This window comes from Mustela lutreola, chromosome 1 (genome assembly GCF_030435805.1).
Source record: "Mustela lutreola isolate mMusLut2 chromosome 1, mMusLut2.pri, whole genome shotgun sequence".
Taxonomy (NCBI): domain Eukaryota; kingdom Metazoa; phylum Chordata; class Mammalia; order Carnivora; family Mustelidae; genus Mustela; species Mustela lutreola.
This window is the reverse complement of record NC_081290.1, coordinates 263181128-263208723: the sequence shown is the minus strand read 5'-3', so window position 1 is coordinate 263208723 and position 27596 is coordinate 263181128. Positions and strand designations below refer to the sequence as shown.

Below are 27596 nucleotides of genomic sequence, written 5' to 3'. Positions count from 1 at the left end.
AGTCTGGATCAAAACTTCCCGGGCAACCCTGGAGACTCTCCCTTTCAGGGGATCATGTACAGCTGGGAGAGGCAGAAGATGGCAGAGTGAGTCTTATTCAGTGCCTGCTCGGCAGCAGACGTCAGCTCCTGCACATTGGATTTTCCCACACATCGTTTCACACCTGTTCCCATTTCACAGAAGAAGAAACTGAGGCTCCACCAAGGGACGGGACTAGCCAGGGGCAGAGCTGGGATCTAAACCAGAAATGTGACTCCATGCAGCCAGTAAGAGTAGAGCTAGCATTTACTGAGTGCATACTATGTGCCAGCAGCTACTTGAAAGGCTTTCAAGATTTTTTAAAAAATATTTTATTTATTTATTTGACAGACAGAGATCATAGATAGGCAGAGAGACAGGCATAGAGAGAAGGGGGAAGCAGGCTCCCTGCTGAGCAGAGAACCCGACGTGGGGCTCGATCCCAGGACCCTGAGATCATGACCCGAGCGAAGGCAGATGCTTAACCCACTGAGCCACCCAGGGACCCGGCTTTCAAGATTTTTTAAGCTCATTAATCCTCACAGGAATTCCATGCGATTTAAGGAAATGGAGGCAAAGGACCTCATCCAAGTCCCAAAGCGCACCTGTGACAGCGCCAGGACCCAAGCCAGGCAGCACGATTCCAGACCCAGACCCCGCCCCCGAGCAGCATCCGCACCCTGTCCTCAAGCACCCTAAGGAAAATGCACAGGTGGTGCATTTGTTAATTTGGAAATGTCACTCCTTTGGGCTGAGACACTGCATGCTAACGATCGGAGAAAATTGTACTTCACTGAATCCAACACACCATGGATTGCAAGGCATGCCACTATTTTACATACAACTAAGAAAGAAAAAACCTGGCCAAGTAGGACACCGTGTTCCCCTAGCCCACCCATCATAAGAGGTCTCTCCCCTCCAGAGATGGGAAAACATGAAGAGGTGGGTGTCTCAGAACGGAAGTACCGGAGGCCTTCGCATGAACAAGATGGTGGGATGCATGACAGGTGGGGCTTCTCTGGGTGCAGAAAGTATCCCAACGTGAAATCTGATCTTTCCGGAATACCTACCTGATGATCTGGACTTTTAGGTGCAAGTTCCCAGTTTAGAAACACTGGCAGCTCATCTGTTTTTTTGCTGTCCTTGAGCAGGACAGAGGAGACCTGCCGGACTACAGCTGGCAGGGCTGGGAGCCCTCCACCCTTCCTGCAGGTGGGCTGAATGGCAGGGAGCTAATGGCAGATACAGTTAGAGCCCCTCCCAGTCCGGAGGCAGCTCAAGGTTGCCTACACACTGGGTTAGCAGTTCTCTTTCATCATGGAAATGGCCCAATCAAGATGCCTGGTGATAGAAGGAAGGCCACACAGAGCTGGCTTTTTAAAACATATTATTTTTCTCATATAATGCCCTCTCCCCAGGCTTTCAAACCACTCCTGCTCCTGTTCCATGACCATCATGTTACAAAGGGAAGGGTAAAACAAGCAACAACAAAACACCCCAACTGGAGGCCATGAGAAGCCACACTGCCCACAGGCCCCGCAGGGAGCTGTGGCCACTGTGGGCCACTGCACAGGCGTGACCTCCTCTATATTCACCTGGTGCCCCAGGTTGTGTCCGGGAACCTGTGAACGCGACCTTGCTTGGAAACACGGTCTTGGCGAACGGAACCTAGTTAAGAAGAGGTGATAATGGATTAAAGTGGACCTAATCCAGTGATGCGTGTCTTTTTAGGATGAGGGGAATCTCTACACAGAGACGGACGTCTAGGGAAAGGGGCCCATAAAGGCAGAGGCAGAAATCTGCAGGGTCGCACCCACAAGCCAAAGAAGTCAAGGAACGCCAGCAATGACGGAAGGGCCCTGGCCTGCAGAGTTTTTGGAGAGAGCATGGCACCTTGGCACCTTGATTTTGGATGTCCAACTTCCAGACCCATGAGAGAATGCCTCTGTGGCTGGAGGCCATCCATCCAGCTTGCGGTGTTCTGTTACCACAAGCCTAGCAAACAGATACACTAGTAGGGTTTCAGAGCACTGTGTGTTTCCCCATGTGGTATAAAACATCGCCAGCATCTTCAAACAGGGCCCTTTGAGAAAAGTTAGCATCAGGTCAAATTCATGTTAGGTCAAGCAGCGCTCAATGGGCCAGAAAGGTCTGCGTGCAGCTGTCGGTGACCACCTGGGAATTTAGGCTGTGATCCCAACACCTGGACTGAAAGGCTTGCCTCACCTGGGTGCAGGACACAGAGGGCATGCCCGGGGCGGGGGAGGGGGGGGGCAGGAAGAGGACCAGGAAGACTGTGGCTTGTACAAGTTCTAGGCCAAAAACCTTGCAGGCCGCTGTAGGGCACAGTGTGGGTTTCAGGCCAGTGTGGCGAAGGGCAGCGGGCGGGGGTGGGGGTAGTGGGGGAGATTGGACACTAAAGAAGGCTGTTTGGGCAATGAAGCAAAATGCCATCATCAAAATCCACTTAGACGCTTAATTGTGCGGGGCTGCAGCAGAGCTGGGAGCAAGTGGATGCGGCCACTCTGCGGGCGGGAGCCAACAGCAGGTCCATTAACCAGAGGTCCCCAACCGCGAGCAGGACAGCTCCCTCGAAAATTCCCTCCCTGCAGCCCCAAGAACTGACAGGCTCATCTCAGACCCTCAGATGTTTGTTTCTATCCCTTCTGCACTGGCTGCAGTGTGCAGCTGGCTCCCTAGGGCTCTCAGCTAAAGAGAATTTTGTAAGAGCTCACGACTGTGTTCTTTTGGCTCTTTAAAGCGAAAAGAAGATACTGACCCAGCAAAAGAAGGTGTTGCCATGGCTTAGGTTCTCCAGGGGAGAGCAGGAAGAGCGGGGGTGGAAGAGAAGGGAACGTGAGGTTCTAGAAGAAGGGAGCCAGGGGCGGGCTGGGCCAGTAATGCGCAGCATTGCACGGGCCAGGAATGGCACAATGGGCTTGGATTTCAGCAAGAATGCCACAGGGCTTACTGAGGGAATAATGTCGGTAAGCATCTACTGAATGCTTACCCCGTGCCAGGCACCCAGCTCCAAGCCTCGAACACAGCTCATTTAAGACAACGGTACCCTGTGGTCAGTAGAGCCGATCTTCTAGCACTGTTTGCTAGACCAGCAAACAGTGCCTATTGTTCAAGGTCAGCTCCTTTCCTACCGGCTCAGGGTCTAGACACGGCACCTACTGGCTTTGACATCACCCCTGGCGTGGGGACCACCCTTACCTCCCTTTGACAGATGAGGAACTAGGTACAGAGTCAGGTAAGACGCTGCCCAGGGCCTTGAAGGTCATACATGGAGGCTGGCCCAAGGACCCTGTTCCCAACTGTGGGATTTACGGTCTCACATTTGAGATGAAAACTGTTCAGTGAAGAGGGCGGGGAGGTGGGGGGGGCAGGGAGGGGCACGCCTGGAATTACCCAAGCTGTTTTAAAACAAGTATGTGAACAAACAAAAAGAGTTCAAAAAGGGGGGTCGTAAACACACAGAGAGGTCATCCCTCCCATGCAGGGATGCCACAGAGGAAGAGCGAGCTTTTGCTCTCAAGTGTTTAATGGACAGAGCGTTAAACCGCAGCATACTCTCTAGACTCTTGTTGTAAGTTCCAGCTCAGTTTTGTGAAGCTCGATGTCTTCAGAAGGCTTTTGAAATTCAGCCCTTAACCACGGCGAGCCAGATCCTAGATCTGGAGGAAAAGGGACGTCGCCACATGAGCAGGAGCGGAGGGCAGGGCTCCTGGGGAGGCACAGCGGCCCGGCGGGAAGAGGGTAATAAAGGGCCCATGACAGCCCGGATGGATTTAAGTGCCCCTGGGAAGTGGGCGCACCTGATTCCCGGGGCTGCCACCGCACAGTGCCGTACCCTGTGCGGCTTTAAGGAACAGAAGTTTATTCCCTCACATTTCTGGAAAGAAGTCTGCCTCTGAGGTATCACCAGGGCTCCCTCCAAGACTCTGGTGGACGTCTTCCTGCCTCTCTTCCGCTTCTGGTGGCAGCGGTCAAAGTGGGCATTCCGTGGCGCACAGCTACATTGCCCTGATCTCTGCCTCCGCCGTCAGCGGGCCTTCTTCCCTCATATTGTCACAGTGTCTTCTTACAAGGACGCCCATGACGCTGGATTAAGAGCCCACACTACTCCAGTATGTCCTCGTCTTACCTAATTCATCCTCAATGATCCCAATTCCAAATAAGGTCCCTTTCTGAGGTACTGGGGCTTAGGGGTTCAACATATATTTCAGGAGATGGAATTCAACCTGTAACAACAGTACGAGTCTTATTTTCAAATGATTACAGAAAAGAAAATGCAGAAGCAGGATGCCTGTGAATGTCACCTGGGACACAGCAGTGGGGCTTCTGTCACTCACCACGTAACAATTTTTTTTAAAAGATTTTATTTCCTGGGGTGTCTGGGTGGCTCAGTGGATTAAGCCGCTGCCTTCAGCTTAGGTCATGATCTCAGGGTCCTGGGATCGAGCCCCACATTGGTCTCTCTGCTCAGCAGGGATCCTGGTTCCCCCCGCTCTCTGCCTGACTCTCTGCCTACTTGTGATCTCTCTCTCTCTCTCTGTCAAATAAATAAATAAATAAAACCTTTTAAAAAAGAAAAAAAAAAAGATGATTTTATTTCCTTATTTGAGAGAGTGTGCAGCAGCATGAGCCAGGGTGGAGGAAGGGGGCAGTGGGAGAGGAACAAGCAGACTCCCCACAGAGCAGGGAGCCCCAACACTGACCTCGGGGTGGGGGGCGGTGGAGTGTGGCTGGACTGGATTCTGGGATCCTAAGAGCACAATCCAAGCCTAACTCAGCTGCTCAACCAACTGAGCCACACAGACACCCCACCATGCAACAATCTTTTAAAAACTAAAGGGAGACATGTTGATGCCTTGGATGGGTTTTCTAGAGCTGTGGAGATAAAAGTGTTAGAATTCGGTGCCCTCCACAATAGAAATGTATCATCGCACCATCCCAGAGGCCAGAAGTCCAAAATGAAAGTGTCAGAAAGCGATGGGTTCCCTCTGAGGGGTGTGAGCAAGGTCCACACCAGACCTCTCTCTTTAGCATTAAATGGCCACCTTCTCTCTGTGTCTTCATAGTCTTTCTTCTGCTGTATCTCTGCATCCAAAACCCCCCTTTCCGTAAGGTCACAAATTTCCACTCCCTGGTCTTCTGGGGCAATTCTGGATGTGAGCCAAATACTAGTGACTTGGTGGAACAGGTGAATTACTGCGGACATTTTATATGGACAACACCTGTGACTCTCAGTTTTGTCCCCTCATCTCCGCCTGCCCTGTAGCACCCAGCTTACATGAAAACATTACATGTGGCGCCACCTAGAGGTAGAAGGTGAGAACGACGATAAAAAAGAAAGGAAGACTTTCTGCCCACCCCCCTCTCATTTCCTCCCCCTTCATCTTTCTTGTACATTCCTTATTCCAAACTTGACCTCTGAAGCCTCTCATGGATTTCAGCCATCACACCACAGCAATGAAAAGTCATGCTCAAGGAATGGCTGGAGACAGTAAAAGCAAGGAAAATTCAAGTTCCATTTTTGTACTTTTCTGTCTCTGGACTTGGAGAGCCATTAAAATCTTCCCATTGGACAAGATCCTTGAATTCATTCCCATCTCCTCTCCACCCCCACCAACACGTGCACACGTGCATATATGCATGCACATATACTCAGCCTGAGATTTGAAAGTCTACGCATGCCTGATCAAAGACACCAATCAATTTCCTTTTTCAGATAAGACCAGTTTGTGACACAGAACTCAAACCTCAAGACCTCTCCCCCATGTGGTCAGGACACAGAGTGATAGCAGCTAAAATCTGATGCCACACTGGAAGGAGATCTTAAGGCTCGTGACTCTGGGTCACGTGTGAGTTTTGGAAATCTGGACGGCTGCTTTATTATGACAGCGCGTGTCAGTGTTGATACTACCGTCTCTTCTTACAGAGACTCACAGCACTAACGGCCATTTCAGAAATCATTTACAGAGAAGAACATCATCAACGTTTCTCAACATTGTTTTCAAAAGCAGGTTAGCAGTAGAGGAATCTGATTCGGCACAGAGATCCAGGTAGAGAAAGCCTGTGGTCTCTGATGGACGCAGGTGATGGGCACTTAATCTCTGGGACAAAAGGCCAGCTCTAGCAATCTCTTTGTGGCTCAGGTCCCCCATCCAGAAATAACAACAGTCCTCTCCTCATAAGGCTTGTGACAACCAAATGAGCTAATACAGCGCAAAGTGCCTGGGACAGAGCAACCCAGAGGAAGCTCTCAAAATATCTGATTTTGTGAGGCTTCCACATTTTTTTAAACTATCTCTACTCCTTTTACTACTAAAAAAAAAAAAAAAAAGTTTAGATAAAATGATCATTTTATCAACCAAAATCAGAAATTCCCTCAAACTAACGAGCCTCTTAAAAGCCTAAGGAGGAGGTTCTCCAGATTCACAAGGAGGAAAATTTAATGACACAACCCGAGTGGAAATTTATTCTAGTCCATTAATAGATAAATCGCAAAGTCAGAAACATGAGTAGTAAATAGGGCTATAGGAAAACATTTAACCTCTTTAGATTATAAAAAAAAAATTAAAATGTATAACTTTTCTATTAAATTAGCCAGAAAAAATATTTTTTAGAGATATTACCCAAAGCTGCCAAGACGAAAATAAAACCGAATTCTCACACATTGCCAGTGAGGGAGCACACACGGGTATGAACCTTTAGCAAAACAAACAGGCACTGGTTTCAAGAACCAAAAAAAGCTCCTGTCCTTTGACCCAGTAATTTCACTTCTGAGAACCTAGCCTCAGGAAATCTCTCAAAACGGGGAAAGTCATGTCTACCCTCACATTCACAACACTGAATGCTATTTCTAACCGCGGAAAGCTGGAAACAACATAAATGCCAAATCTTCATGTAGAGTCAGTACACTATATGACACCACGTGAATGGACTATTTTTCTAAGCATGAAAACGGATAGAGAAATATGAAAAAATACATTAAAATGTTTAAAGGTCAAAATGCTGCCAGGGGAAAAGATCAAAATATAACACTGCATACCCACAGTGATTATAGCTGGGAAGAGCCCTGAATCAAAACTTCTAAGATGCTGACAGTGGTTCCATTAGAGTTCAGACTCTAGGCGTGATGCTGCTGTTTTCTCCTCCTCATTCCCCCAACTTTCACAGTAGGTGATTTTTATTATGTTCATCATAAAAAGAAAAGTTTCTTCCTGTCTCATGAAAATCCTTCCTCAGCTGTGGGCACAGAACAGCTTCTCACCGCCTCATATCCCACCACGACACAGCTCTCCAGGCTCTTCCCTCACCCTTTGGAAAGGGCAAGAATTCTCCTTTTTTAAGTGTACTATCTTCAAAATGCCAAAGTTATTCCATAAGATACAGGAGGCAATCACCTCTCTGTGGCGAGGAAATCAGCCACCTTCACTCTCCTCCCTGTAAGTACCACACTGTTCCGAAGAATCGAAGAAAAGACAAAGAGGTCGCATTGGAATTCTCCAGCAGCTGCTCTCAAAGGGACCTCGAAAAGATGGTGCAGCTGAGACCCTGAAGACCTCAGCGAGACCCAGCCTGGTTCGGGCGGAAACCATTGTGTAAGCTCCCTCACGGACCCCAAATGTTTAAACACCCACCATAGGGCAATGGTTAGGGTACACCACACCAATGTGACAGCACAGTAGGCGACCTCACAAAACAACAATCGTGAAGGCTACATATGGCCATCTGGCAAAGGGCCTCCAACGGGAAGCAGAAAAAGGCAAGTTACTCCATCACATGTCGTCATGACGACACCTGCGTCAAGCAGTTGGTACAGTCTGACCAGTAACGCTAACGTTTACATACTGCTGCGATACCCAGCCACGGGGCTGTGTGCTCAACGTGCATTTAACCTTCCCAGAAAGGATTACCAGAGCCCTGTTATTCTCATTTTGGAGAGGAGGACACTGAGGGACATCAGGAGGCGAAGGCACCCTCGTTTAGTCCTCCCCAGGGCAAAGGTCTAGAACATCCTGGTAACTTCCTTAAGATCACCGAGCTGGGATCTGGCCAGGGGGGTGGGAGGGACCGAAGGGATTTGGACGGTCTGTCCCCAGGGTTCATCCCTCGACCCCTGGCCTGGGAAGAAATATGTAAGAAATTCAAAAGGCAAGTAGAATTTGTTTTAGAAAAGTGACCTCTTCCCTCCCTCCCTTACCTAAACCTTTTAATGTTCTGTTCTTGTGATTTAAAGACAAAAGGAAAAAAAGAAAGGCAACAGAGGAGGGGTTCTTTCTTTAATGCGTGTGTTTGTGTGTACGGTTTTTTAAAATTATGTTTTAATCCAAACACTAAATAAGTACCAGTCAAGTCTTTATTACGCCTGGGGGTTAAGGGTAGGAAATGAGGAGGAAAAAAAGACTGAGAACAGCCAAGGCAAGCGTGTTCCAAACCAAACCGAACAGTGCCAGGCTGCTGCCTGTCCCATCTTTTTTTTTTTTTTTTTAAATATTCTCTTTCCATCACCTTTTCCAGTTTGTGCATGAATTCCGAAATCATGGAACTGGACTGACACAAGACACAGAACGTCACACAGTACCCTAACCACACAGCTGCTATTGACAGAGCCGGGAATAAAACTCAAGTCGCAGGTCCGAACCCTGCATGCTTTCACAAACGGACCCTGTGCTCCATGTTCCGGCTCGGCTACAGAAAATCAGCATTTGCGAGAGCTCACAGACCCTATTCCAAAAATGCTCCTTCCACATCTTCGTGGAGTATTTAATAATGCTCAAAACTGGACGGACTGCAGAGTTCACGCACACGATCTCGTGTGTAACTCAAATTACACCCGTCACGTTGCTAGCAACTTTGGAGACCTGGACACAGAGAAAGCTGAAACAGACATTAATACTTTTTAAAAAATTCTGCAAAAGTAAAAATGCATTATGTATACTGGTCTGTTTGGGAAAAAGTCACAGGCAATAAAATGAATGCTGCCCCCCGACCACACACAAAAATATTCCTAATCCACCAGCTCGCAAACCTTCTCTGAAGATTGAGGGGCAGGCAAGCAGGGATACTGGACCCCGAGATGGACACGGGGCCAGTCTCTGAACGGGCGACCTGCCCAAGGGAGCGCATCATGAGGGTTGGGCAGCTAGCTCCGGAGGTGGGCTCTGGCCCAGTTTTCCTTCCCGTGCGTCAACAGACTGGGCCTCAAATCCCAGGAACAGCTACGTGAAAGTTCAAATTATCATCTCCTCAGCCATTTCCTCAGCTGGCTTCCAGAAAGAGACCAGATTCAGAGCCAGAACACACAGTTCTCCTGTCAGTGAGGCCCTGCGGCCCGGTGCCTGAAGCCCACGGACAAGCCAGGAGCCAGCGTCCAGCTGTGTGGTCCCAAGGCAGTGACCCAGGAGGGAACCGTGGGGCCCAGCACTCCTCAGGTTTCACTCCCGCCTACCAGGGTGCCAGGGCTGAGTTCACTGCACAGCACCAAGCTTTGGAGCAAGAGAGAACTCTGCTCTCCAGGGCAGAGAGCATGATCACCCGACACCCCAGACGCCCTCACTCCCATCCAGCAGGTCCTTTCTTGCAGGTCACCACGGACTCCAATCTCGTGCGTATTTTGAGGGCTCAGAATGGAAAAGACACTGAAGAAGGAAGCGGGGTGGGGAGGATAAGAAAGAACCCCCAGTTCCTGGGGGTGCCCGTCTGAAGAGGACTCCCCGCATCAGCAGGGAAAAGGCCAAGTAGTGGCAAATTACTGCCTAGTGGCTACTAGCTCCGTGCAGGCCACTTGGCCAGATGCCACCCCTGACTTACCCAGAAAGGACATCTCACAGGATGTGAAAGATGGTTACCAGCCCGGGCCTTGGGGTCAGGCAGCCCTGAGTCCAAATCCAGCTCTGCTCCTTACCAGTAGGGAGACCCTAAAGCTACCTCACCTCTAGGAGTCTCAGGGTCCTCATATGCAAAGCAAAAGCAAAGAGAGCGCCCCAGGGTAGGGTGAGGAGAGCCCAGTGGAGGGGCGGCTCCGTCCCCACCGGGACTCCGGGCTCCGCACCCACCGTGCTGCTCCCAGGCAGAGCTACAGAGTGGAGAGGGCTGGGCTGCCAGCCAGAGGCCCAAACCTAACTGCCTGCAGCATGTGGGGTGGGCAGGGTCTGAGCCGGATTAGGCCCTTGTCCCCGCAGCCCCTGGACCGTCCCCACCCCCACCCTGCAAAGGGTAGGCCACTCACGGCACTCCTTCTCGTCACTCTTGTCGAAGCAGTCGGGCAGCCCATCACACTGCCAGGCCCCGGGGATGCACCGCCCGTTGCCGCACATGAAGTTGCCCGGAATGTTGCACTCGTTGGTGAAGTTGTTCCCGGGGAGCAGCTGGCTCTCTGCAGGAGAGAGGAGACAGGAGATCAGATGGGCAGAGAAGGCACGGAGCTGCGTCCCCACCACGGAACAGAACCTTGTTCGAAGGGGGTCTCGTACGTGAGACTTCCAGTAGGCTCACTGACTAACTGCTAAAAAGCTCGGTCATAAACCCAAACATTCTTCCCGGCCATCAGCTGTGGCTAAAAACAAAGGCTCCAAGTCACGAGTGAGCACTGGACTCCCACTGCCTCCAACAGCAGGAAATGCAGGATCCCACCCCGCCTCGGACTCTAGGGCCCTTGAACCACCGAATATCTGAACCTGGGCCAGTCAGCAATAACACCGGGAGACCATTGCCCTTCAGCCCACCAACCCACCTGAGGTCACATGGGGAAGAAAGGCCAAACTGAAACCTGAACTCAGGCCTTCTAACCCCCATGGGGGGCACCGAGGTCAATTGACTATTTGCCAAGAGTTCCAAGAACCAAGCCCCAATATTTCGATCCAGTCCATCAACTGCCACAGCCCTGACCAGAAAGGGTCAAGTCTTAGGCTGTTAAGCAAAGAGGGAGGGCCAAGGTCATGGGGGTGGGGTGCTGAATCCATCTACAAAGGACCCCAGGGCAGATTTTCAAGAAAGCCAGAATCTGATGAATCTCATGGGTCTGAGCCAGGGCCGTCCATGGCCTGGAGGTAAGAAGCCATCTGGAAGTGAAGCTGTCTTAGGGGAAAGGAGAGGAAAAAAGACCAGGACCTCCCGGGTCCCTTCTGAATCTTCAATAAGCATTTACCAAACACTCATGACCAGACACCTGTGCAGGTCCTAACTGTGCAGAGTTGAACACTGGGATTCCCCCCTTCAATGCTGGGAAGGCATGAGGGTAGGCTAATGGTCGAATGATCCTGCTGCCAGGTGCAGAGAGAGAGGGTGCCCAGATCTGCCTGGGAGTGGGGGGAGCAGAGCAGGGCCCGTGATCCTCCTTCACAGGCTTTACCAAAGGGAAGCATCTCGTGCCAGATCTCTGACGTGACCTCTGTTTCATGCCACTAGCCTTTACATGGCTTATTTTTACCTGGCAGTCTCCTAATAACCCCCTATGTACGCTTTCATATAAATGTCTATCCCTCTGTGAACTGTTCCCCGACTTCTCCAAGCAGAAATGAGCCCTTACTCCGTGGTGCAGCTTGAGTACTACTGAGGCGACACTAAAGGTATTTTACGATGGAACAAGGAGGTAACAACAAACTGGAATGGACACAGTCCTAGGCAAGCAGGGCCACGTCAGCCACGGAGACCCCTGCAGACCACCCACCCACTGTGCTGAATTAGTATCTACCTGCACATCTCTCCAGCGAAAAATAAGCTTTAGTAGTTCACTGGTGAATTGTAGAACAGCAGCTCTAAGTGAGGGGAGAGGGCCTCCCCCTACCCACATTGGAAGCCTGAACATCTCCCTGGCCCCTCCCCTCACTCCACCTCCCCCTACAGTGGGACAGCCCCCCACCAAGCCCCGCATGCCCATCACAGTGCCACAAGCTTGCCTCCAGCCCGAGTGACCGCCATCCCCTCCCAGCATGCCGCCACAGTCTCCCAGGGTGGCCTCCCCGCTCCCCACAACCCCACGTCCACCTCTGCAGCCAGGGGGACCTTTCTAAAGAGCAAATCAATCATGACACTTCCTCCCTTTGAAAAGCCACTGAATGGCTCCGCCATGTTCTTAAGATAAAGTAAAAAGTCAAGGTGTTAAGGAAAGGTTCCAGAAAAGAAGAGGCATTTGCAGTGGAGGTTGATAGAGAGATGAAACACAGGGCCCTTGAGGCTCAAAACAAAGAGGGTAGGAGGAAGGCTCAGCCCAGGGCACGGATGGGGACACAATAAACACGTCCCAGCTCTGACTGTTGGACACTGCAAACCTACTGTGTCGCCATTTCCCCCCACTCCACCACTGGGGCAGACGTGATGAATCACGGCACTCTGCCTGTCCCCTGAGCCCACACTCAACATCGGACTCCCGCTCAGGACTGAGTCCAAAACCCACAGCCAGCCCTGAGAAAAGCAGGAAACCAACTCACCACCTTCGGGCGAGAGCAATCCCAGGAGAGGGGCAACGGTAGGAGAGAAGCCTGGAGACACGGCCAGGGGCTGGGTCTCAGCCAGACACGGGGAACACCACCCAGAGCGCCCACCCATTCCAGCTGTTTCCTAACAGCCACTGTGGCCTTCAGCAGCAAGCTCCCAGGGAACGCGCTGGGGCTCCAGAATATATCTGTCACTCTGTTTGGTTTGGAAATCACTTTCGCTTGCCTTGTAGAGCTGGCTTCTCGAAGGCAAGCCCCCTGGAAAAGTCACCACAACCGTGACATCTTGCTCTGATAAACAGATTTCCGGAGCCAGAAAATTGGCCGGATTAGCTTCCAAAACACTTGCTCCAAGAGCCCACGGGCGGGCGGGACACGGACTTGACAAATCAGAAGGCGCACAGCGGGCACTGACTATCCACCAGTGACACACAGGTGGTCCTGCCAGCTATGGGCTTGCGGGTATATAGGGGTAGGACTAGGGGTCCCCTGGGAGGAGAAGGGTGGTCGGTGAAGGCCAACACAGAGCACATTCCAGGCGCTTCTAAGCAAGTCAGTTATGCATGCCCAGGGCATGGGGCCTTGTGCTAGAGGGAAGGGACCACATCACCGAACTCACAAGCATGAGGAGAAACTGAGGTCAAGAGACGTTAAATCCTGTCGGCTCTGAATTCACAATCTTCCTTAAACTCATCCAATGTGTTTTTATTCGATGGGCACCAAGCCATCCCAACCTGTGTGTCTTCTCGTCCCCTTTAAACTGGTGGTTGTCAACAGGGGACAGTTCTGAGCCACTCCCCCAGCCTCCCTGACTCCGGGGGGCCATGTGGGAGTATCTGGAGACGCTGCTGACTGTGGCAGCTCCTGAGTGGAGGCCAGGCACGCAGCACACCGACGATGCCCAAAGCTGCCCCTCAACAACACAGAATCACCCGACCTAAAACGTCTCTAGTGCCGAAGCCCAGAAATGCGTTAAGTCTGAGAAAATCGACCTCTGACTCTCTCTTCTCATGCCCTCCTGTATACTCCAGCCCAGCGAGATTCTGGGTTGCTGCCGATGGCTTCTCAGTGCCCCGACTGCTAAACCCAAGACTCGTGCCAGGGTGTCCACGACCTGCCCCGCCCACCTCTACAACCTCAGCTCCTCGGACATGACTGTCCTCCCTGCGCAAGGACCCCCCACACCGCCCCCTGCCGACCCCGATCCCGCCGGCTGCCTTTCACCTGCCCCCACTCGATATGAGGAAGTCCTGTCCCCTAGCACCTCAGGACGCCACTGCACCTGTGGACAGGGTCTTTAAGGAGGTGATTAAGGTAAAATGAGGTCATGAGGACAGACCCTGATCCGTTATGACTGGTGTTCTTACAAAAAGAGGGAGACGCAGATGCGCACAGAGAGACCACAGGAGGAGGCAGAGAGAAGACGGCCGTCTGTAAGCCAAGGAGAAGCCCCGAAGAAACCGGCCCCACCCCAACCTTGGGCTCAGACCTGTGCAGAAATAAGTATGTGGTGTTTATGCCAGCCCCTCTGTGGTTCTCTACTGTGGCGGCCGGAGCAAACTCACGCATCTGGCTGATCCGGCTCGTCCTTCAGCCCTCGGCTCTCCATCACTTACAGCCGAGACCTCGTCATCGACACCCTGTCTAATGCGGGTCCCCCCCAGTTTTTCACTCTGACAGTGTCCTGTGTTGTCCTTTAGCCCATCTCTGCTTAATGCAGGGACACCCTTTCATTCAGCGCAACCTTGGCCCCCTAAGTCCCCAGCAGGTGTCTGCTGCCCTCAGAAGGAAACCAAGCGTTTGGTCATGATTCATCGCCACCCCTCACGCTCTTCCTCGCCAAGTTCCATCCACTCCCTTCCTCAGCCCTGAGAAAGGGCGTGGACTCTGGACATACGTAGTTAAAAATAAGGGACATGGGGGTGTCTGGACGTGTGCACGTAAATTACTACCCCGTCTGCTTTAAGAGAGGTAAGAAATCTTTTCAGCCCGACAGCGGGGCTTTCTAGTGGCTGAAATATTTATCCCATCTCAGTGTCGTGGGACACATTCAGCATCCAAAAAAGACAAGCATTAGCACGCAGTTGGCTAGCTGGGGGTTTCTCCTTGTCCCTTTTCTTTTTTTCATTAAGCTGAAAAATGAAAGAATTGCCCATTTTCACTGCAGCACATCACTTCCTTAAAATAACTACACCATCTGCACCAAAAACGAGAAAAAATTCCAAGTCCTCCCCCAGCGGGCAACGGCAAACAGCCTGCTGCAGCAGCTTCTTCCAAATCTTCTGGCACCCACAAATTTCTATTCGATGAGGGGGCCAAGACTGGAGCAACGGCAAAATCTCAAGACAGCTGCTGCATCCACCCAAACTCCCCTTCTGGAACGTGTGCTGTTCGCGATGGTGACTTTTCCAGCTGAGAAATGGGACATCTATTCCACTTGCCTGGGGCCTCCACATCCACATGCTCCGCTCTCCCTCCGCTGATTCCCCACCTCCACCCCCCTGCCGGGACGCTCCCGGTCATGACGCAGAGCAGAACTGACATCTGCAAGCTATCGACAGACCCTGCTAGCTGATTTCTGTCCAGTTGCCTTCATTTTTATCCTCTGTGTCCTGGCAGTCCGGTCTGCGGGCTCAAGGAACAACAAAGCAAGACACAAACATACATACGGGCCGCCCTGCATGCTGTCTGTCAGCTCTCAGATACAGCTTCCCTGAAACCTCCCCAGAGAATGAACACACCTCTTCCCACTGCCGCGTGCCAAGAGCCCTAATGCTACGGGGCCACTGGAAACCAGCCTCTGTTTTCCTCTGTTGACTCCCCTCTTTGACAGGCATGGACGGTCCAGGTCCTGGCGACACGCAAAGCACCAAGGGAGCTGGTCTGCCGTGATTTGTTTGCAAACATGCTGGAAAATCCCCGCAGGTTCCCCGGACGCCACACTGCTCCACGTGGTGGCATCAAGTGTCGGAGGGAACCAGAGACATCTGTCCCAAGCACAACCCAGAGCCATTCAGCTCTCATCAGACAAACTGCTTCCCGCGGAGTTCTGCTATGGGCTGTCATCAGAAGGGAGCTGTCTGAGCCCAGAGGGAGGCTATGCCTCTGGCTCCAAGTACCTACACATGGCCGGGTTTCTCGCTCTAACGCTGAACGCAGCTCTGCCCTGGGAGAACAGTTCGGTAGCTCCAAACTCTGTCTGCCCATCTGTTCAAGGAAGGTATGGGTCAGGGAAATTGGTGAGAAGGTATAAAATGCCTCAGGGGTTGAGCCAGGACGGCTAACCCCTGGCATTCACAGATTTCACATTTGCATGGATTCCATATTTACACGTAAAATGTATCCCATCTCCACTGACACTGAAGAGAGATGAGGTGTAGTTTTGTAATGTTGCTGCAGGAACAACTGACGCATAGAGCAAGTCGCCTGAGCAGTGAGTGAGCCTAGCTGTCCGCCCAGCATCTGCACATCACAGGGTCCTTGTTTGCTCTTCGTGGGAAATGCAAAACAGCAATCCCTAAGAGATGATCGATGCTTTGTTTCCTTCCTAAAATGAGTTTGCAAAGAAAGCCAATGGCTGGTACTGATGGGGCAAGCAAAGAGGAAAAGAAGAGGTCTGGGAAAAGGACAGCCCTTCACCAGGAAATAGCTTTCTAAATTATCTTTGTCCCATATTTATAGCCTCATTAAGGGCCTGAAGCTGTTACTTACATTTTTTAGTTACGCTTCATTGCATTTCATGAGGAAAATTATGTAGGAACGGCGTTCATGTCGTGGAGATTTGCAGAGCCGTCCATCTGCAGCCCTGCAAGGTCCACAGTCCACAGCTTGCGGGGGTGGGGGGCGAGGGTGCCAGATGGCAAGGCTGGAGGGCGGGGTTCCTCATGGTGCTGACCCTCAGAGGTAGGCTCGGAGCCCCGCCACACCCTGCTCCCTGTCACTCCTTTTGCCCCCATGCCCTTAACAGCCCTTAAGAGATTGATTATTGACTTTTCCCTAGGGAAGGACCATCTAACATCTTCTACTGCGGCTCTCAACACGTGGCAGGAGTCTGATACCAGTTCTTATTCCTTTACAAGAACCCTATGAAACATGCAGCCCATTTTGCAGATAAGGAAACTGAGACTGAAGAAGTAACTGCTGAAGTCACACAGCTAGGGGCTAGCACGGAGGTCTATGAACTTTTCAGGCCAGGCCGTAAAAACTGTAGGCTGTGCGGGACAAGAGGCCAAATTAAAGATGTACAGGTACTTACATAAAAGGAGAGGAAAAAAATATCCCACAGAATTTTTATTGGTGCAGTTCAAAATGTTCTAACAATTGAGAGCAATTTTCCAGAATAGAGAGCTACTAATGAGAAGACTGGAATTTACGGGGAAGGGGGAGAGGGGCAGGTAACACCACACTTGATTAAGGTTCAAATTTAGAGTTCCCACTCATCAAAATCTACTGCGAATGTTGAATTTTTTTCACCATTTAAAAATGTTAAGATCATTCTTAGCTCGGGGACAGAGTAGGCTGGGTCTGACCCGTGGACCACAGTGTGCAGACTCGCGAGCCCAAAGATAAGAGGTCTACTCAAAGTAAGAAAAGGATCGCAAGGGCCCCATGCAAAGACACTTGCTCTCTATCCCATATCCCACCACACTCTGAAATGACCCCTGTGCTGCTTCCCACAACCACGAAGGCAGAGACCTTGGCTCGCCTGCTCCCCCGGGGGGTCAGCAGCTAGTCACGTGCCTGGCACCCGGCAGATGCTCCGTGAACACCTGCTGAACAAAACAGGCATGATGCACCATCCCCTTCCAATTCTAACACTCTCAACTTCTGCAACTTGATCTAACCCTACCTGAACTCATTTATATTTCCAAAATACAATGGGTAAATGAGATCGGGTCTGCAGAACACTTCTGAGCATATAAGAGGAAAAGGACAGAAGAACCACCAGATGAACTCTTAGGCATACCGGTGCCCTCACCAAGGGCTGGCTGCAAGTCAGGCCCAGGGTGTCGGGCCCAGGGGAGAAAGCCTTCTGTCTTTTTAGCTTTGCAACCGGCAGCAGCAGGAAGTACAAATCAGGCAGTGAAGCTATACTAGAGGACGAGACAGGGGACAGCTTTATGACCAATTTTATCAGGCTCACAGATAAGCCAGGCTTAAGAGAGGGACAATCAGCCCTGTACTTAAGGACCTCTCAGAAACAGCCACGGGGTCAAGAAGAAAGATTCTGCTCTGACCCCAGGTTCAGCTCAGCCCTGTCTGCCTGGAGATGGCGGTCATAATCACTACAGTCACCAGGGACCAGTCTGCAGCCTACATTGCACTCGGCACAGAGACACCCAGTCAGGGTAAATGTGGAAAAGGAAAATACCAAACCAAACCAAGGAATTAGGCCAGAAAAGCCAAATGAGCTTCATTTGGGCTGAAAATCGTATCTTTCTGAGCTCAGGGTAAGGAAGGATTTCTGAACTAAGACTCAAACACAGCACAGACCATAAAGACTGATAAATACAACCCCACTAAATTCTAAAACTCCTGGTCAACAAAAGATACCACAAACAGCTTAAAAGGTAAGCCACTAACGGAAAGACTGCACCTGCTGCATTTAGGACCCACAAAGATGCACAAAGATCACCACCTAGGATTTTCCAAGACTCTTAACAGGCAATACAAGCCACCCAATAGGAAACTGGACAGAACGTATGAACAGGTACTTTCACTGATGAGAAAACTCAAAATTCCACTTACTATATACTCGAGCTCACTTGTAATCAAAAAATAATTAACGGAACCAGAAAGTTCTCTTTCACACCCGTCAGACTTGCAAAAATTTGAAGTCTGACATTTTCAAGTGGTGAGATGCTGGGAAGCTCAGGAACTCACGCTGCACGTGGCCGAGTAACTGAGAAGAACCACCCAGAAACTTCTTGTGAGGCGGAAGACACTCAGAACCTTTGCCCCCACCAGTCCTCTTGTGGCACATACCCCAGGACTGAGGAGAAATGCACGAGAGACAGCAGCAAGAGAACCCTCACCGTGGGTACCGGGAGGATAGAAAATTGCGACACAAACCGAATGCTCCTCGAAAGGAGAATGGATGAAAACACGAGGACACATTTGTCCAACGGACTACCATCCGGGGCTTCGATGTAGCACCCTGGGGTGGCCGGAGTCCACACGGACGAAGCTGAGAAACCTAACGCCCCATGGAAAAAAGCAAGCTGCAGAAATATCACTAACATCACGCTGGAAAACTTGAAGAATCTAATGGATAGATGCAGATGCAGAAGTATTTTTTAGGGGCGCCTGGGTGGCTCCGTTGGTTGAGCGCCTGACTCTCAATTTAGGCTCAGATCGCGATCTCAGGGTCGTGAGAGCGAACCCAGCATCAGGATCCGCGCTCGGTGAGGAGTCTGCTTGAGATTCTTCCTCTCCCTCTGCCCCTCCTCGACATGTAGGACAGCGTGCTCTCTTTTTCTCTCTTAAAAAAACAAAACAAAACAAACAAACAAACAAATAAAAAACGGTATTTTTGTGAACGTACAGGAAGGAAAAACAGCCAGTTCAGGAGAGTGGTTAGCCTCTGGCGAATGGGATCAGGGGATGCGATGAACTTCAAATGTAAGATTTCTTTCCTTAAAACAATCTCAAGTCGACATCCCAGAGTATTAGAATTCAGTCGAGCTGGGTAGAAGGCACAGGCTTTGTGTTATTCTTGGTACTTTTCCCCACCCTTCAAAAAATGTTTCATTAATAAAATTTATTACGAAGAACAAAAAATATGCTAATATTTGAGGGAAATCTCTGAAAGACATATGGAACCATTTAGCACTGATATCCTCGCTTCAGAAGCCCCATGCACTATAAAAGGATGAGAGATAAAAGGGGCGAGTGTTCACAGTGGGGGGGAAAAGAGCAAATGCAAGGACATCCATCTGGGAAATTCGGTCTATTGTGAGCTCTTTTCATTTTCTGAAAGGCAGCAACAGTTGCAGAGAAGCAGCAAATTGTGGAAGAGAAAAACAAACACGTCTCATAAGATAGATTCACCCACCCACCTCATTAAGCCAGGACATTCCAAAAATAAAAATAGCGAGGCCCAGCCAGAAGGTCAGATATTTTTTTAAATACTAACTCCCTGAGATGTCGGGGTGGGAAAAGCCACAGTCAAGGCTGTCTTTCTCAGAATAGCCAGTGCCATCTGCCCCCTCCCCGCTCCGTGAGGGGTTGCAGGAGGCCAAGCAAAGAGGGGCCCGGCTCTGATCCGTCCCGCCCAACCACAACTGCCAAATGCCTGCCTCTCTACAGCTGTGTGACTTCAGACCACTGAGCTACCCTCTCTGAGCTAAAGCTTCCCGCTTGCAAAACTGGGGTAAGCCCACCTCCTGGACTGGGTTGCTGAGGGACAGAGAGAGAGAGAGAGAGTATCTGTTAATAGCTAAAATGGGTAAGGTAAATAGAGTAAGAGTAGTTGGCAGATACTTGGGGTTGAATACATCAGGCTGCTATTGGTCCCTCGTTCCTTCCCTCCATGCATTCTTTTTTTTTCTTTTAAAGATTTTATTTATTTGACAGAGAGAGATCACAAGTAGGCAGAGAGGCAGGCAGAGAGAGAGGAAGGGAAGCAGGCTCACTGCTGAGCACAGAGCCCGACACGGGGCTCGATCCCAGGACCCTGGGATCATGACCTGAGCTGAAGGCAGAGGCTTTAACCCACTGAGCCACCCAGGCGCACCCTCTCCATGCATTCTGACTCTCCTCGGAGAGCTGGTACTGCCAGTGGTACCCAGAGGCCAGGTCCCTTTTCTCCACCTGCCTCCGTGGAAAGGGCACAGCCTGGACAAGTGGGGCTGGCTGCCCAAGAGCGCATGTCACTTAGGCGCGAAGAAAGCAGACTTGGGAAGACAGACCCTCCGTTTGAAGAACATAAAGGAGCTCACGTGACCTTGACTAGGTCTCTTCTAACACACACCAGTCTGTCTGATAATTCCTAAGAAATAAGCAACATTTCTTGGATCATCCCTAGGGATCTTTAAGAGCAGCCAAACTACAAACATGACTCAACCCTTTGGAACAACGTGGATTTGACACAGGTCAAAGAGAGAGGTACACAGGCTCCAGCACCGGGATCCGGAGGAGGTGTTCCGTGTCTCCGGGCCTCGGTTCTCCCAGGCAGGAACGGATGACATCCAAGTTCCTTTTTAACTCTCAACTTGCTATTCTTGCTTCTGTGGACACAGACCCAGTCCCCATGGCAGGCAAACACTCACCATCTGCCTGTCCTAGATACATTCTTCGGCATTTAAAAATAATACCTGGGATTTACATAGAGTCCTCCAGGACAGAACTGAGCACACCCCTGCGAGGCAGGTACTCAAGGCAGTTCCTCCTTTTGCAATACAGAGGGACTTCAGACCCAGAGAGCAACGGGGACCTGGCCAGAGAATCCAGGTTCCCAGACCCCAGGTGACACTGTGCTTGCCTCTGCTCCAACACCGCTGGCCCCATCCTCCCCTGAAGTAACCTCCAGGGCACCTGAAATCAGACCTGCCTCCCGTTCCCTAGGGACTCAAGGGCCTCTACAGTTCACTGCGATTATCTACAATCTTCCATCACACTGCAGCCAATGAATGGTGGTTTGGCTTATCACTTCCGATCAAGGGAGGAACTCTGCCAGGGAGATCACAACCGCCAGCCTGTTACCACCAAGCAAGGGTGGAACACAGATTAACTGGTGTGTCCTCTTAAATTTTCTTAAGTAGCTTAATCCATTAAACCGGTCCATCCAGCTTGTAGAATCTCCTCAGGCCAGCACCTTCCCTCCCCACTGGGAGCAGGAAGACAGGCCCTCCATCCTGAGGAGTTAGCTGACTCCTTGAGCCAGTGATGTTTGCACATCGAGCAAGTGTTAGAGTTAAGCAGTGTTTACTGCTGGTGTCCCTGCTCCGGGATGTGCGTCAGAGTGAGTGTGGCTTTCGGAGCGAGCAATTTACCTTCGTGAGAGACTTGCCAGATTCGGTGACTCAAAGGGCTGACACCGTGAAGACGAACTTGTTTAGGCTTTCCAGACTGCTGGAGGGTAGCTTATGATGATGGTCCAGAAGAGAAATCGAATTAAAGATTAAAGAGGGATTATAGAGCTTGTCTCTCTCAGGTCAGCCCAGGAGCCCACAAACTGAATTCTAATTCCACCTCTTCCCAGCTCAGGGAATGGCTTAACCCTCTGAGCCTCAGTCTCCTCATTTCTAAAATGGAGATGGACCAAATACAATCTTGCCAAGCTCCCTGGGCAACCCTCTGATACCTCTGTCCCTCTGGTACCAGAGTCACACAGGGGCAGAACTGAAAACACCCAGGGTCTGGATGTGTTCCCCCCATACCAGAGAAACCTAAAATAATTAAACAGTCAGCAGGAGCTTCTGGGATTTTCACACGTTCTAGAAGATAGCATGCACTTAAAGGCTATAAGATGAGCCAGAGTTCACTTGTTAAAGGTATTATTACTCACTATTAAAGAATTACCATTATAGAAATTACCATTATAGAAAGGCTAGATGTAATGTAGGTACAATCATTCTCCATGGGTGAATATAAAATCTTCAAAGTTAGCCCAACGCTTTCGACCATCACCTGAGCAGGTAAGAGCCTGCCCCCAGAACTCTTGGGCAAGAGAACTTTGTATATGATATGGGCTGTCATCGAGATCTCACACAACTGCCTGTGTGACAAATCCGCCATTCTGGGATGACCCATTCTCTCAGAGCCAGCTCATGAGAAATCATGAATGGACACCTGTTAAGGGCAGGGGAACAGAACCGGGTTCATGTGCATCTAGTAGCTGAAGTCACCCATAAGAGTCAGCCCACCCCTCCCACTTCTGTTCCATACTGGGCTGGAGGTGGCCTGAGTCAAGTCTTAGGGCTCCATCCACACAGAGACTGACTTCACCTCTCCCCAGGATAAATCCCAAACCATCAGCACCCTACACTTGGCCTTTTGTTTGTTTCGTTCTGTATCCAGGGAGTAGTGACAGCTGCACCGAAGACCGTGGCATTTTGGGCTGGGACTCTGCTCCAGAACAGGCAAAGCAGCAAGCCTTCTGCTAGTGGAGGCAGCAAGGGCGGTGGGGGGGGGGGGGCGCTGCTGGTGGAATGAAGGGGCCTAGAAGGGTGTGGTCAAGGCTCTGCCTCTGTCGTCAATGGCCATGGGAGCCCTGAGACCCGGGAGCCCAGCAACAACCGTGCCTGGCAGCCCTGACATCCTTGGCACCAACAGTCCAGTTTGTTTACCAATACGAAGGTGGTGGTGACCGTCCCCAGGCCCTGGGCATGAAGAGAAGGACCTTGGCTCCAATGTGAACCTGCCAAGAGTTGAAGCAGCAGCCCTGATCGAGGAAAATCCAGCAGAATAAAGAGACATAATGAAGCAGAACTGCCAGCACGGCTGGAGAGACTCTCCCTGTCCCTTCTTTGGTCGATCATGCGCCTTTATGCCGAAGATATGAGAGACGAGGGTTGTTCAAGAGAAATGAGGCAAGGGATCCAGCTTCTCACTGAATGCTGGCGATAATCAGCTCCGACAGGCGCCAACCCCTGCTTGGCGCCGCTCGCCTTCCTCTGCACACCGCGATCCGCCCGGTGCTGCACAAATGATAATGCGTTTACGGACGGCAGGGACGTCCCAGCCAGGAGGAAACATTTCACCTAATTAAATAAAAACAAAACAGAAAACCAAAGCCTTTCACCGGTGCCAAGAAGACGACTAACTACTGATCTTTTGTAGACTTGAGAGGCAGGAACGCCAATCACGATGATGTTCTCCCCCAGTCTCGTAAAGCAATCCTATGCATCCCGAACTGCAAAGAACGCCTTAGAAACCGGGAAGAAAAGTGAGAAAAAGAATGAATAAAGAAAACGACAGAGCAGGTCACAGAACATAAAGACGGCTAATACACAGAAGGAGCGCACACAGCCTCGCTGGCAGTTAACAAAGTCAAGTGGACACGCCATGTTTAAAAAGAATCGGAGAGGCCAACGCTGAAAAGATGGGTAATTCTGAGAGCTGGCATGGATGAGAGGAAGTTGGCCCCCTTCGTGTAGCAGCTGGTGCGCCCTCTAGAGGCCACGTGCAGGACCCGCCACTACTGATGGCGCCGACCTTTGAGTTCATTTCTCGGAATCCATGCTTTGGAACGTGTAAGTGCATAGAGAAACACATCAGGGGTTCTCCCCGCGCCATATATCTATTTGTCATGTCATGCTCAAAACCTCAACGGAGTTAAATACAGACCAAGGGGGAGATGGGCGAACGTGATATGGCGCATCTGTGCTAGACCACCACCACCTGTAGGAAGAATATTCACAAAAGGGTCGGGGGTTGGGGAGCAAGTCACAAAACCACACATGTGGCATAGCATAAGCTATGTCTGCTGATCTCTAGAGATGTACGTGACAATATACCGGCACCTGTCTTGACGTTTATACCTGCAAGGTCCTAGAACACACACTCTGATGGAAGAACCTGAAAGGTCTCTTAAAAATACGGGTATGTTGTTACTGGCATCTTTTTTTTTGAAACAAATTCCTTAAAATATCTCCATGATAAATGTGGATGAAGAAGTCAGAAGAATAACCAAGATGATCCCGGGGAGGGAGTGCAGAGCACGGCTCATTAGCAAATCACTTGTATGCGCACATGTACACACACACGCACGCACACGGCTGTTAGTGTCTTTCACCTTAGGAAGTAAAAGCCAAAAGGAAAAGGTCCTCCTCATCGCCAACTTACAACCTATAAAAAAGTCAAAGCATTCCCTGAAACTTTAGGGAAGTTGGGCAAGAGCTCTTTTACCTAATGATGAAATGAAAAACCCCCAAATGTTGGCACCCAACTAAAAAAATAAGTAAAAAACCGAATAGGGAATCATGGGGAGAAACCTGGGCGTGGCTATTTCTTAATGAGTATTTCAGAGAATTACCCAAAGGCTTTACTTCTATTCCGTTTCAGAACACAGCTCCACGCCACAAGACAGCCTAAGAGCCACCTTTCCACGGCACCCCGCCGCCCTTTCCTCCTGCCCGCCCCACGTCCACAGCCTGCATGGGAGTCCAAGCTCAGACTCTGATCCGGGAGAGAAATTAATTTGTCGTCTGTGAGGAATGCAGTGTGTCTCTCCAAGGCGTGCTTGTGTTCACTACGAGCCCACAATTAACAATTACAGCGTGCTCTGGACTCCCGCTTCCTGGCTACTGGAGCAGCCAGGTGGCAAGAGGCCCCACTTTCCGCTGGGAAATGGGGGCGCCTGCAGAGAAAGCACCAGACCCAGGAGCCTGAGGCTGGTGGGGCGTCTGGTCGCCGAGGTTCTGGAGTCACCGTCCTAACCCAAGTGGCTGGGGGGTCATCCCACAACCCACCTCCTGGGAAAAGAGATGGAAATTAGATGTTTTTAACACTGAGCAAATGGAGCCAGACACTCCTCGTCTTGCCAGTGCAGAATTAGGCCAAAGCAATCTCGGATGTGGGAAGTTAAGGAGAGGGGTAGGAAAACCGGGGGGGGGGGGGGGGGGGGGGGGGTCACAGCGGGGCTGCTGCGGTGTTGGTAATGCTCTATTTCCTGATCTGATCACTGGTCCCCGAAGTGTGCTGACCTTGGGAAAATCCACGGAGCTCCCCACTAAACATCTGTGCCCTTTTCACTATGTATGTTGAATTTCTACAAGTTTACTTAAATAACAAAAGTAAATCTTTCCAACGGGAAGCTGCTCCCAGGCACCGACTCTGTCCTTCCTTTCCTAGAGCCCCAGCCACTGTCAAATGCCCTGGTCAAAGTCACGCCAAGTCCAACGGTCCCCGGTGCCGTGGTGTGGTGACGGGCAGGGGACTGGCAGTGTGACCAGTGGGGAATGGAATGTCCAGCATTTATTTTTAATTGATTTGCTCATTTTCTCCTATCAAAACAGCCTCACTTCTTTTCTCCAGTGCCCAAAATGGCATCAGCCCCACCCAGATAAACCCCAAGCATGCGAAGTTTTCAAGCCTGGCACAGGCTCTGCGGTCCTATCTACTGAATCCGTTTGAACAACAAACCTGTGGGAAGCATCCAGAAGGTCTGCCAGGCTACTTCAGCTCTCAGTCCAAAACAAGTCTGAACCAGGGGTGTGACTCTCCTCCTCCAAGTCAATGCCTTCTTCAGTCACCTTTGCTCTCCCTCCCCAAACTCTCCTGGGGTTCATCCTGGTGATCAGGGATACCTGGGGTCCCCACCACCACTGCCCAGATGTTCAGGGAGAAGAGCCTCAGCTCACGAAAAGCACAGTTAGTCGCAGCTCACCAGCAAGGTGGCTGCCACTTCTAGAGAGCACACCAGGAACGCCAGGAGCAGTGAGGACGGCCACCCGGCCAAGGGGAATCTCTGATCTGAAGACATTATCGGGGTACCGCTCTTTGCATACTTCCGGCAACCTTGACACGTCTGGCACGACTGGAACCATCATTTTATACAACAGCATTACCGCATTTTCATTAAAGGCCAGGTTGGTAATAGCAGGTATTGTGTTCCCTACACAGATGCATTACATTCCTATCCAGTACCCCCTCTGTCTGTCTGTCTGAGATCAGACAGCTTCTGTTCAAATTTCAGACCAGAGCAACTCAGTCTCCTGACACCTCCCCACCCCAGGAAAAATCCCAAACTTGGGTAAACACAGAAAGACCCGCTCCAAGCTCAGACCGAGAGCAAGGCAGGCGGTGAGGCGGGCAAAGAACACCTCGGGCGGCCCAAGAATCACACACCCGCCGTTCAGCAGCAAGACACAGGTCCAAAAATCACACAGGAAAGCCTGAGAGAGAGAGAACCAACTGAAGACTTAAAAATAAGTGCCTTTGTTAAGGGGTGGGGACAGAAGGGGCCAGTAAATCTGGACGTGATCAGCTGTCCTCTGGTGCCGTCCAGATCCTAGTGGATGACCCGTAAACAGGACGAGCTGAGCCCCGGACGGTCCAGCCTCAGGGGTCAGTGAAGCTGCGGTGAGAGACAGGAAGGCTTCAAGGAACAGACCTCGAGTCCATCCCTTGGGGGTTACAAGCACGTGAGAAGGAAGCAGGGAATCGATTCTGTAAAACACCATCCAGAGGAAAAGACACACCCGTCCTTCAAGGTTCCTTGTCATAAGCAAGCTGCCGAGAGGCTGAGGGGCCCTGGGATCGGCACATACTTTCAGGAAAACGTCTGCTCTTACCAGACTCCTCGGAATCAGACGGTATCCTCAGGATTTCTTAAAGAACAAGACAGAAGAAAGCCCAGACACATTTATGAGACTGTTTAGGTCTCAGGATGTTCCATACAAATAAATAAGCACAGCAACTCCAGCCCCACGTACGCCAAATACAATCATCGATGTGCAAGCCAGTGTAGACACAGTGACTTTTTTATGGTCCAAAATTAAGAACTGCAACAGAGAAATGGGAATTTAAACATCCCGTGGATTTCCGCTCTCTGCCCCCTGCTCTATCCCCACCTTTTCCACCCACCGTGTTTCTGGGTTTCAAAATTCCCAGAGGCTCACATCTTTGATAGAGCTAGCGTACTCAGAATGTACTCAGAATCCATAATCTCTAACTGCTTAGACTACAGATGGGAGGTAGTCCAAAGGTACTGATTAAACTCAATAGGAGGAAACCACCTTCAAGGACAGTAGCAACAAAAGAGGGATCTTAGATCTTAGACATTTCACAGTAAGGACAGCTGTGGCTACGCCCACCTTCTTGGACAGCTACGTGGGTGATGAAGTCACACATTTACAAGTGCTGGTGACAGGCCACCCTTTCCTGCCCACATCACGGCACACTCACTGGGTGCTGGTGCTTTGTGCATTTATTTATTTATTAATCCACACGACATCCCTACAGACCAGATCATATCCCCCCACCACAGACGAAAAAACTGAGGTTCACGAGGCCACACCAGCCAATGAGCCCTGGGATGCAGATCGAGGTCCAACTGGCTCCCCAAACACTCTCTCCTCCACCACCCTTGTGTTCCCGAGACAGCACAATATGAGGAAGACCTGAGCTACAATGCTAGGGGCTCTCCCCTCAGCCTTTCAAGGTCACAATCGGGAGGATTCTCGG

The 27596-nt window shown here is 50.7% G+C and overlaps 1 protein-coding gene across 1 annotated transcript in view; it reads right to left on the bottom strand.

Annotated features, from left to right (window-relative positions):
* Positions 1-27596, bottom strand: part of LDLRAD3 (low density lipoprotein receptor class A domain containing 3) — a 219771-nt gene that overhangs the window by 143042 nt on the left and 49133 nt on the right. Inside the window, exon 2 of the mRNA XM_059139905.1 lies at positions 10262-10408. Coding sequence (XP_058995888.1) covers positions 10262-10408 — 147 coding nt within the window. The remainder of the gene's footprint in view (positions 1-10261; positions 10409-27596) is intronic.